The sequence below is a fragment of the Falco peregrinus genome, chromosome 5, assembly GCF_023634155.1.
Source record: "Falco peregrinus isolate bFalPer1 chromosome 5, bFalPer1.pri, whole genome shotgun sequence".
NCBI classification, from domain to species: Eukaryota; Metazoa; Chordata; class Aves; order Falconiformes; family Falconidae; genus Falco; species Falco peregrinus.
This window is the reverse complement of record NC_073725.1, coordinates 105,658,438-105,671,542: the sequence shown is the minus strand read 5'-3', so window position 1 is coordinate 105,671,542 and position 13,105 is coordinate 105,658,438. Positions and strand designations below refer to the sequence as shown.

At 36.5% G+C, this 13,105-nt stretch overlaps 1 protein-coding gene across 4 annotated transcripts in view; it reads right to left on the bottom strand.

Annotated features, from left to right (window-relative positions):
- Nucleotides 1–13,105, bottom strand: part of ERC2 (ELKS/RAB6-interacting/CAST family member 2) — a 521,406-nt gene that overhangs the window by 150,914 nt on the left and 357,387 nt on the right. For all 4 annotated transcript variants that reach the window (XM_027794617.2, XM_027794625.2, XM_055806739.1 and 1 more), the window contains one exon: nt 5,883–6,030. In XM_027794617.2, coding sequence (XP_027650418.1) covers nt 5,883–6,030 — 148 coding nt within the window. The remainder of the gene's footprint in view (nt 1–5,882; nt 6,031–13,105) is intronic.

Here is a 13,105-nt window from a genome sequence, read left to right as displayed (position 1 = left end):
GGTTTAGATTACTATTGTGATATCCATCGTCAGTCTGTGGGCACTGTTGAGCAATGAAAATCAGTATATTTGTCAACGCAGAAAACATTGACATTCTATGACTAAAAAAATAATTGATTAGTTCAAATGAAAAGGACGCAGGTGTCTTTTGGAATTTGGGGGTGGGGGGAAAGGGGGGAATTTGGAAAGTAAATACTTTGCCTCCAAGCTGAGTAATAAGTGACTTCACTGTTGTAAGACAAACTACATTAAAAATAAAAGACATAAAATAACATCAAGTTTATGACATGGATACACTCAAATGAATATTCATGCCCAAGCAGGCCATGCACTCTATTTGTTTTACCTTTGCCAGAATGGTGCCTGTTGAGACAATAGCCTGTTACTCCTAGATACTGAAAAGTTCTTGGTACTTTTCTTCCTCTCATGGAATTTCTCATGCTCACTGCCTATAGCACAAAGTTAATAGTCTTCTGAAGCAACCCTAAGGAAGCTTATGGAGAACGAGGAAGGTTCCCATTGAAACAAAAAATACACCAGGATGCTTCAGAAGTCTACCAGAGTGATTAGAGAAGTTTTTCACAGTGTAAGTCTGTGGTAAAAGCAGCTACATTTGCATTTAGGCAATTCAATCCCAGTGTAAGTCTGTGATACATTACAGTGCAGTGATAGAATCTGTTTTTCTGGCCCTAATCCAATAACAATAAAATTCTATGAGTAACCTCAATACGTTGGGTTACTCCACAGAGTTTAATAGAATTGACCTCCTGAACCTCTAAGACATCTACTACATACTGTGCCCTATCTCTTTAAATATGAAGCAGGCTTTTGATGCCTGCAATGACCTCATACGGTGGGAGCCACTACAGCTCTTTTACAGCATTCTGAGTAGCAGGAGATGAATCTGCAAACATTTTGATGTTCCAATTAGGTAAGCAGCTATAAATGTTATGAAGTCTATCCATTAAAACTTCACAACCCCTTCGCTTAAATTGCGACCCTCACTGGTCTCATCAGAGTTAGGTGAAAGAGCAGCAGATGGCCCTCTCCTGCATACAGAAATATTAAGGAGGAGTGTTCGCATTTTTTGTATGAAAAAGAAAAAAAAATCTGACTCTAGCAAATTTCCTTTCATCAACAGGATTCTCCAGAGGAAGGCAGTGATGCCTGAAAGATGATATTCCTGGGTATTCCATGTATACAATCAGAAATCTTGGATTCTGATGAATTTACATACATACCTCTCCTTCTCTCTCTCTCTCAAGAAACAGCCTTGGTAGCTCTCTCCAAAAAAGCCATTTGCACTTGCTTTTTCATATTGGCAGAGGACTTTCCAAGCTACAGCTACCCTACCTCGGACAAAGAAGCCATCACTTTGCAATAGCAAACTAGCATCCTAGGCTTGGAGTCTAATTCTGTGCTTTGTTTAGGTATTATCCATTGTAATGATCCACAATATAACATGATTTTGAATTGCTAGAAATATGGAACTGGAGTTTATTAACTACATGAGAAAGTCTAGGATGCCACTGAAAGACACAGCAGCAGAAACAAAAACTCAATTTCTGACAGAAAGAAACTCCCCAAACTGCAAACAAAAGCAAAAATCAGATCAAACTATCAGATATATGATGATGCAGTATGAGGGCTGAAGTTTCACAACAGCTTATTTAGGCAAAGTGATTCACCTGTCTATAAAGATCACAAAATAAAACTTGATTGAAATAATATTTTCTATTTCAAATGGTAAAGCTCATCCTCGCTGAAGGCTAATTTCAAATTATTGCTGCTTTCCTAAAATGAGAAGTCTTTCAAAAAAAAAAAAAATGCTCTAGGGAGACATGGAGGAGATAAAGAGAGCAGATGCAATTAGATGCTCAATTGCAGCATCATTACATGAACTCTGCAGTATAATGAGGAAAACGTAATAAGATTACGTAAAGAAACTCTAAAATGTTGCTTCTATATGAGTTTTGCTGACATCTACAACAGTGCATGTACATTTCTAGGCAAGGTGAAATCGTGTTCAAGCAAATTTCTAACTTCAGTTATTCCTCTAAAATAATTACAAATTATTTCCCAATAGCTTGGCTACATCATTTAAGACAATCCCTATCAATTGCTGCTTTAAACTTCAACAACTGCCCTTCTTTTTCTGCAGATCTAACACAACAGTGAAATGAAAGTCTGGGTCTGAAGAGAACACTTCTCAGCAAAATTTGGAGAATATAAGTAGCAGCACAGGAATTGTAAAAAGAAGACAGAAATAAGTGGAGCAAACCAACTTTCTTCTGAAACAGTAGAAAATACTTTTACATTTAATGAAAAAAATCTCATAAAACTGATGCACCTGCAATAGCAATTTTGTAGCAACACAGAATAGATATAACAGTGGGTTTTGTGTTCAGGAGATGCAATATTTGATGTGCAAATCAAGAATAGTACTTCCTCTAGGATATAACTATATCAGAATAAATATCTGAATTGCAGACACTGAAGGAGAAAGGAGGAGTTTGTCTGTAACACATTTACTTTTGTCAGCTGATGCCTCTTTGCGGAACAGGGAAAACCTGCTCTTACTGATGCTCTGCTAGTAGGATTTTCAGCCACAGTGCTTCATATGCAGCCAAGCTTTCCCACCACTATGAAAGACAGAGAAGCATTGTGAGGAGCAACGTAGCAGGAAATGCACTGGATTATTTAAGGTCTGCATTTCTCATCCTTTGCCCTGCTGCCTTGGTAAGTTCTCAGCCTCCTGTAGCCATGAACAGAAGGCTTCCTGCTTGATTAGATCACAGAACCATAGAATGGTTTGGGTTGGAAGGGACCTTAGAGACGATCAAATTCCATAGAATGGGTTGGGTTGGAAGGGACCTTAGAGATCATCTAGCTCAAACTCCCCTGCCATGGGCCGGGACACCTCCCACTAACACCAGGCTGCTCCAAGCCCCATCCAGCCTGGCCTTGAGCACTGCCAGGGATGGGGCATCCACAGCTGCTCTGGGCAAACTGTGACAGTGTCTCACTGCACTTACAGTGAAGGATTTTGTGCTTACAGCTAATCTGAATCGACCCTCTTCCAGTTGAAAGCCATTACCCCTTGTCCTATCACTACATGCCCTTGTGAAAGGTCCCTCTCCAGCTTTCTGGCAGGCCCCTCTGGTACTGGGAGGCTGCTGTAAGATCTGCCTCGAGCCTTCCCTTCTCCAGGCTGATTGACCCCAACTCTTAGCCTGTCTTCATAGGAGAGGTGCTCCAGCCCCCCTGATCATCTTCATAGCCCTGATAGGTAGATGCATCAAAAATCCATTTGCTACTCTGGCTACACATGAAGGGAATATAGATTTTTATCATTGTCTACCATGTTATCTTGGCTCTCAAAGCAAAAATTCCTCCTACACGATAGAGCAGGACTGGATTTGGAGGCCTAATGTTTAGTATTATCTAGTGAGTCATCTTCTAATATTTATAAATATATCTTATTTTGTGATCATATTAGGCTGGAGAAGTTGGATTTTTTTTTTGTTATTTCCATCAGTGGTATAACAGCTGTGGAAATGGTGGATGGGACAAATAAGGCCATAAGAAAAAAACTGATGCTGCAGCTGGTCATTCACTGAAGTTCTAGTGTATCAGAAATAGATTTGGAGATGACACATCTCAAACTGAAGAACAGGGTGGATATATAACACACTGTGGAATCTGTCACCTCCCCCGCCCAGCCAGCACAATCATAGCAAGAAAGAGTAGCGCTAACAAGCCTTTGTGTTGGATGCACATGTGAAAGCTTTGGGGGTTGACAGTGGTTCTCCCCAAAGGGATTAAAGAAGTATGAATGATCTCTACAACCACTATTATCAGATAATTCTCAAGTGTAATAAAGTGTTGACCTAGTTAAACCACATTCCTGTTCCTGGTGTCTTTTTTTTTTGTGGTGTCTGAGATAACAGGGAGATTATTTTGGCATCAGTTTAATCTAGTTAAATAGCTTTACTGAAGATCTTTATCACTATAAATAATGGAGGCATTTGAAGTATTTGGTTACAATTCTAACTGAAGTTATCCAAAACAATGCCTCTCCAGCAATCTTGCTGTTCCTTCACTCCGAAGAAAGTTATGAAAGTTTTGAACACTTTTCAGCAATAGCTTAAAGGTACTAAAACAAAGAAAAAAAAAAAAAAAAAAAAACAACCCAAACCAACCAACCAAACAAAAAAAAACCCCAAGAAAACCTCCCTGTTTGCCAATGCCTCTACTAGACATTTTAAAAATCTCCATGGCAGGTATCGTGGAACATGACAAAATGGTGTATTCATTTACTCTTCAGTAACAAAAGATGAAGGTGAAAAAAGACCTCTAGAAGAGAAGATAACTACCTTCTCTTTCCCAATGCAAACCAAAACAAAAAAACTAGAATTATTTGGAACGTGACATCATCTGCTCCACTGCAGCACAGTGGGATGAAGTACTGAAAAGCATAAAGCACAACTGCCTATTTAGCATATAAAATTTGGGTGAAGTGTCTCCTGGCCAGCTGACTGACCTGAGACATGAGTGCATCATGGCTGGAACACAGGTACTTGGCTGGAATGTCTGTAATGAAGTCAGCATCACGAGTGGCTAAGTTTCTGCTGGGGGCTGTTTCCTATTTTTATAGACCTGTTGGAAAAAGCTATAATGATTAGATCTATGAGGTCAGAGCTGTTGGGAATTTAGCATAGCAGCAAGGGTTTTCCTTCATTTTCTGTTATTGAGTGCATGGAGTTCTACAGTATGTAATGCATGATTCAGAAGAAAGAATCATAACATTGACTGTGCAGTATGTCCTAAACATCGCTAACATGGCATGCTCATTTGTAAAGTGGCACACTGTGCCACTGTGTCAAAGTGACAAAGGGACAAACTTTGACAGGCTAAGGAGACCAGAATGATTTTGCTGATGGTATTCTCCTCCTCTTCAAGCAACAATCACAGAGTTTAGTAATATCACACAAAGGAAAACATCAGATACGACACCTTCAGACATGGTCTGAAAACATCTTTCTCATCTTTTTCACCTATTCTGAAAGAGGAAAGTGTTTAACAACATACATGACACCAGCACAGGTCTTTACTACCTAGGTTATCTGAACATCCTTTGTCCTCTTGCCTACAGCACCTCTTCTGGCTATGAGTATTACCTTCCAAAAATCAGGGGGAGTATCCACTGCACAGTATGCAGAGTTTTAATCATTTTAATTGGACCAAGAGACCTATATACTGTGTCTGGTATGTGTGTACTGTGTCTAGGACGGTTATTTTCCTCATAAATAAAGCAGAAGATAAATTAAATTTGCTTGTGATAAAATCTATTTCTAGAGTTTGTAACTACACGTTTTTTTATTAAAACCTCAAATGACTTACAGCGTTGAAGACAGGGTGATTCCTACTAATTTGAGAATTTATTTTAAGGATAATCATGATTTCCAGATAACCTCTTAGAAAGCCTGAAACCTTCTGAAAACACAATTATTTTACAACAGATAAGCAAATAACTGAAGAGGGTTAGAAAATTCAACAGAACAGATAGATCTTGCTTTATGGCAAAGAGCATCTGCTCTCCTCTGTCTCACGTAATGAAGAAGGTTGCAAGCTATATGAGGAGGGAAAACAAAGTGTATTGGCTGCATATGACATGAGCCAAGCAAACGTGCAGCTAAATACTGAACAACCATAGAGAAGCAATAAACACTTACATTGAACACCTCCTACCTTTTGTAACTGCTGTCACATGTCAGACCTGGCTTGAAGACTTTCAATATGAGGTTAGAATAAAATAGTACAAATGAAAATGATGCCAATTTTCTGTTGCCATGAAAGTATGAAAATTAATGTCTCCCTACCTGCTGCTTTAACTGATGTACTAATCTGTCCTTCTCTCGTTTGAGAGCCATTACTTCCTCTTGAGTCTTCTTTTTCTTTGAAGCAGACAGTTCAAGCAAGGCAATGTTTGCATCTTTTTCACTAATTGCAGCAAGCAAAGCTTCCTGTCTGATGAAATAAAATTAATTTTTTTTTATATTCTCATTAAAACAGAGCATATAATACTATACCATAATACATGAGATACTTCTTTTAACCAATAGAACAATCAACCACATTCTGAACACTCTTTAAGTAGCAAAAATTTTCAAGTCTATTCAAATCATGAATAAACCAATTAGCCAAAAAGCTGTCTTTTTAGATTTTTCATTATTTACTATTTCATAAAACATTTACCTCAGTGTATTTTACTACAATATGCTATCTAACAGTTATTTCTGTGAAATGGCTTGCTTTTAAATATTTTTGGTATTTATTTATTTAAATATGATATGTATTTATTTAAATATACTTTCCTGAATTCTACATTATCTTACATAAATCTGTTGTGAATTATCCAAATCATACAGATTTAATAATAAAAAAGGAAAGTGATACAGGTAAAATGTACGTTTACATTATCTTGTTAATTTGGTACTCTCAAGACCTCAATACAGAAACCTCTGAACATCTTCCTCACATTTACTTGAATGTTTTCTGAAGGATTCATTATTATTATTCATGCGTCACCACAAAATTATAATTCTAGAAGTAAAACATAACATCTAGAAAAGAAGTTCCTTGATTCCTTTTCCTTTGGGATCTTGAGCCCTCAATCTCCATAAAGAAAACAGAAACACAGAGTATTCAGAAACATGTAAAATTACATAGAAGCTAGCAGGGGCATATTGTAAATAGTTTGTAAGGACATATGACAAAGCTGATTTTTACAACATGCAGTTGGAGGCACAAATCTTGCCGTATCTTACTATTTTTTACACTCTAAAAAGCTCACACTGGCAAGGTCATAATCTGTCCCCCATTTTCCTAAACAACAGAAATATATTAATGTTTCAATGCATTCCACGACAGACTATGACTTATCAGCCACAAAAAAGCATATAATACTTAATAGCTTTTAGAACAGAGTATGTTGTGGCCTATGCCTTTTTCCAGGACTATATAAGATCAATCAGTAAAAAATAAACACGGATAAATGAGTCATAAATTAACTTTAGGCTCCAACTGCTAATAAATGTAAGAATACAGCTCATGAAACTCATACACTCAAGGTGAGCTACAAGTTTGGAATTCTCATAGTCCTTTGCTTGCCAGCAAAAATGTCAAGAAAGCTATTTCACTTTTATTTCAAAGTTCCTAATGTATTAATGTAAATATTTATAGGACAATATTTCTGATGGAGTCAAACAAAAACAACCCATTTATTTTACTCTCAAAGTTATGAGACATGGATCAATTTTAGATAAACAGTTGCATTTTATTCACACACTTAAATAGTCTCATTTATTATTCTGTCTTCCTCATTCTAATCACAATTAAATGATGTTTAAAAGAGGATCCCATAAGTCTCCAACAGTCTTAATTATAGATGAAAGCTATTAATTATTTCAAATAACAGTTATCAAAGAAAAAATAGATCAGAGGGTCACATACCCATAATGCTAATGTGAAATGAGATATAGATCTATTTTCTATAAACTTCATAATAATGAATAAAACTTGCTGCATAGTAATCTGTAAAAGACTGTCAGTGCTTTGATGTGTTGTGCTCGAATACAATATCAATTCCAGGACATCTTCATTAAAATGTTAAATTTTTAATGTACTGAACTAGAAGAAAGCTGATTTGCTACTGTATTCAAGAATTCCTCTAATTTTGCAGAAAGCAGAGAATTTACATACCATATAAAATCTAAATATGCCCTTTTTTGAGCATCTGGCTCAAATTGAAAGAAAAACGTAACACAATTTCAGCTTTTTCACCACAGTACCTTTTGCATAGAACTCTATACTTTTCTGTTTTAGAAATGTGTCCTAACCCTAAAGGTGGTGGGTTTTTTTCCTGAGGTGATAACATAAGCTTTCTGAAAGGAAGTGACAGCAACAGGTATTCTGGGGCTTTAAAGCCAAAGAAACAGTATATTGCATTATTAGATAGAATATTCTTCTTACAAATGAAACAAGAATAGGTTAGTTCTTCTACAGTTCTCTGATAGTAGAGTATTAAAATTACAAAGAAAGGTTAGTCAGAAGTTTTGACAAGGTTCCAATGGTTTTGTATCAAGGAAAATTTTCCAGTTTTAACTTGTATCAAGCACAATTTTGTTGCTATTTTGAACATTATTAAAAAAATTAAAAAGGTTTCACAATGTTCCTCTGGTTTTCAGGATACGTAGGACCAAGACTTGCCCAGTCTGCAATTAACACCAGTGGGATTGAATCTTAATCTTTAATTCATGGTAATCATTGCTGTATAGTAGACACCTCTGGTAAACAGCAAAATATAAATCTGTTTATACTATAATTATCAGTATAAATATATACTTATTTAATATCTGAAGATAAACATTGTCATAACCATCACAAATGCAACACACTCAGAATGAAAAAAGGTAAAGAAATTTACATCTCAGAAACTCCAAGGTTTTAAAATATATTAGATTAATTCTTAAATTATGTAAGTTAACTCCATCCCAGCCAGACCCAATAAAACATCTGCTTATCTAATAGCAAATTTCATGGTAAATACTTGCCGTCTATGAGGTTTCCAATGATATATGTTATTTAATTACGTTACACGTATTACAGCTGTAAAAAGCCATACACAGAATAAACATATCAAACTGACCTGAAAACTACATGAAGCTATATCAAAATTTTACTCCTCCTCCAAGATTATTTCACTGCCTCAACCTTGGCAGAAAACACAAACCTGATTAAGTGAAGAGTCAGAACTACTGAATTATTTGGTATCATTTCAACATTTGATAATGGGATTCACTCACATCCATCTTCTTTGTACAGCCAGCCAAAATGATCACGTTCTTGTGGTCATTACTGTTCAACTCTGCAACACTCTCTAGCCCCACTTTAAAGTAGCAGATGAGATAAAACCTTCAATGGAGAGGAGAGCCAGTCACCACTCTCTGAAACATCTGAACTCTGGATTCTGCAGCCCCAAAACTACAAGATTTTGCAGATCCTAGCACACTTTTTCTCAGCTAATGGTGTTGAGGGGTTATGAAAGCCCATCAGAAGTTATGAGAATGTTTTTGCAAGGGAAAGCTAACAATTTTTTTTTTCTCTATTGTCTTGTGGCTTGCAGGATAATTCCATGCAGCACACCACCACTGTCTTGGGAAAATACTGGGGAAAATACATAACCAAACACTTAACTCCAGGAAATAATGATTCATACCAAACACTTCCAGGAAATAATGGTTCATAGTTATGTGAAGTAGCTGCTGTCATATGGCTTGGTAAGTGCTCCACTAAGATTCTCTAAGATTTGAAACAAACCCACAGCACATACCTTTTTGAATTGTCCCCCCCCCCCCCAAAAAAAATATTGCAAATATATTTTTTAATTCTTATCTTTATAGTAAATATAAGTGGAGCTGGGAGGCCTTACACCTACGAATGTTGAGAGACAACTGCACAAGAATATAAGGATGGGGATTTCTACTGAAGTCCTTCCACAGCAATGTGGAATGATGAATACATCTACACAGATGGGCAGCTGAATGCAAACTCACATGCCCAGTAACCTTGAAGCAGCTTGAATGTGAGTCAGCTTCAGTTCAGAAGCTGTAAAGCCTCATTTATCAAAGAGACAAGGTGTTTTAGCTTGGGCATAGTGCCACACAACATGCTGTTGGTTTCCAGACTGGAACCAGCTCACATACAGCCTTCTCAGAGTGTGGGCAGAGCAAACTTGCATACTCCTGGAGTATGTCAGTATATTATCTGTGTCTACTATCAGGGATAATCTGAACAGTAATAACCTCAAATATATAATCCAGTGGCACTTAACCAGGCATCTGGGTTAAGAAGAGTTCAGCAGAGCAGAAGTGTATATTCTACCAAATGATTTATGTTGGCTGCTTACATCCTTATTAATTAGTTACTTCAATACAGAGGGAAGACAGACACACCCAACAGTTTTTATTGTTATTTTACAGAGCAAAAAATAAAGATGCAGATTGTGACAGGGCATCTAAAGGAATCAAAGCAGCCTCCTTTACCTTTGCATAGCCTCGTATACTACCAGAGTTACAGTTCCTCCACTAAGGCCCTGGGAGACAGGTTGAAAAACACCTTGTCCATGCTGCTGAGGCACTGTAAGTGAAGGGATCCAAGCACTTACAAAGAAGCCTGGGGGGACAGACCTGCAGCTTTACGTTATCATATCTCATTTATTACATATCACACACTGGTTGACCCACATCTGTGAAAGCTGCTCTGCTAGCCTGTCGATAGACTTCAAGTTTCTTTTGGAAGAACCAAATCTGATGAACAGAAGCAATTTATTTTAGCTACACAGTGGCCCTGCTAGAAAATTAATATCACCGTTTCTGCAGGAAACATTTGAAATGAGATTATCTGACCACTAGGAACAAGGCTAAGATGCCAACAAAACAGCTGATATAATTCCTTCCTCCATTCCAAACATGAAGTAAGCTTCATTCAAAAATGTAAACAGGTGGCAAGGTCTCTATCTAAAACTCAGGTGAGTAATACACTTCCCCTTTGCTGCTAGAAACTTACCATGCATTTCTGTGCAAGAATTTTTGAAAATCAGGACCTGAACTAGCACCAAGAACAACATACAGTCTGATATACTCTCCAGCTAACATGCTTAAGAGTGCAAACGTTATTTATAATTTCTAATTATCTAGTGTGTCAGGAAAAAAAATTACTATCCAAATACAGTTCTATAGAGATGTTATCACTGTTTGCAGCCAAAATGTCTCCTTATTGTTTAATAAATTATGGCAATAAAATACATTTTAAAATAATTTATTAAAGCACAGAATTAAACCACATTCTTTAACAGTAATATTTATAAAGAGTAATCCTTTTTGCTATTAGTAGTTTTTCCTCTCTTTTTTTGGCAAACTAATCTGTTACACAAATAACAGGGTAGTATTTTTAACACCAAGCAAAATCACTCAAACTGTACATGGTAAAATTAGGCAAATTCTCAGATTTAAAAAAAACACATGTTAAATCTAACAGCATTTACTCCACATTTGTAATTAGTACATTTGCCTTTGACACACATAGAGTAATTCCTAGGATTCCTAATCCTTAGATTCTCCACTATAATATGGTTGCTTATTACGAGGAGAGGGAGAACTTTTCTCTGGAAAAGCAAAACTCATGAAACTTCTCCTGCCCTGGCAAAGCCTGAGTGCATTCTACTCTGCAGTAACCTACTACCCCAAGCTAGTCTTCTTAACACAAAGACTGAATATAATAGTCTTTTGATAAGCACACTTGCAGCTCCAAGATTAGGGCTTAAGGTACCAATGATTCAAGTGAGAAGTACTGATAAACTTGCACAAATATCTTAGTATACTTAAGGTCCCTTCATATTAAAATGAAAAAGAAAAGATGAAAGGAACAGTTCATTCCTAATGGCCGGGAATTAATTTATTTACACAAGTGGTATTCCACCCAAAACTATTCATGATTCTGCTGTGTATAATGTTTTCATTAACTATATGGATGACAGACTAGAAAATCTACTTATTACATTTCAGTGAGACTTGAAAGAGGGAGAATCTTCAAGTGCTATGAAGACAGGAATAAAAATATCTTGACAAACCAAAGACACCATCTAGAAAACTAAGGAGGAACTCCATATTAATGATCTGTTGTGAAAAATGCAAACATCATACTGTGAAGTAGAAACAGAAATAGACTGCAAGACAGAAGAGATTCTTCTGATCTACATGACTTCAGGAAGATCTTAGCTGAAATACTGAATCCAGTTTGGATATGATTCTGCGTGAAAAATGTGGAGAGTGTTCAGGGGAGAGCAACAAAAGCAGTCAGAGAAATGATTGACAAGACGACACTGGAAAAAATTACAGTAAATAGTCTATGAGTGGAAACACAATAATGAGAACATAAAATGCTATGTCAAATTGAAATAGAATATTTTTTTCCACATCCACAGCACACAGAACAAGAAGCAATGTGCATAAATAGCAGGAGAAAAAGTTGCAGGTTTTTTCCTCCTAATAGCTGGCCACGGTCTAATGATAACGGCAGGTAAGTATGAGTACCAATTGAGTACTGGAAGAAATTGCTGTGGATAGATGGCCACTGCTAGTGGAAGTCTTTTTGAACAATTTAGGCAAAGGTCTGTTTGAAATGACCTGGGTATAGTTGCTCTTGCCCCAACACATGACCCTACCAGCAACCCAATTATTCAATGATTTGATGTTTTAATGCTGATTTACTCCGTGTCTCATTTAAGACAGTAGCCTTTGCAGTTAACGTCACGTTTTATCTGCCTCCATCGTATGCTTGCTAGCCTTCCTACAACTGGAAGAAAAGACCTTTTACATTTAAATTGCTACATCTATAAGAAGCAAGAGTAACACAATTTTCTGTGAAAATTTCCATGACAGCAATTACAGATCAAAATGACTCCATACTGCATAGGCCATTTTCTTGGAGGATCTATCAACTATTAACCTGGAATAGACATAGCTTTTAGACAAACAAAAAGATAAAATCATACAAATCTTTTAGTAAAGTCACTGGAAGTAGTTTTAAAGAACAATCTGAATTAAAGAAAAATACCATACATAGGATTAGAGAAAGTGGATGATACCAAAGCAACTCAATTATTAATGTAACCCAACACCTGAAATACATAATCATACAGACCTCTAGCAACACGGTCACAGAGTATGTGTTTGTGCAAGTGTCTGTCTTGGAGCAAAAAAACCCCAAATTTAATATAAAAAGGAAGCCTTAACACACTAGAAGGGAAGATAAGATAATGCAAGAAGAAATAAATCCATGAAAGACACTGTTGAATGCCAAACTGAAAAAGTATATTGTATACAGTATTTTATCAAACTGCAGCCTAAACAAATGTCAAATGGAATAATTTCTTTAACAAATATGGGCAACAATTGAGAAAAAAGGGTTGTTCACTAGCATATATTTAGTCAAGATTAACTATGGATAAAAAAATGTACTAAGAACAGATTTAATAACCCTA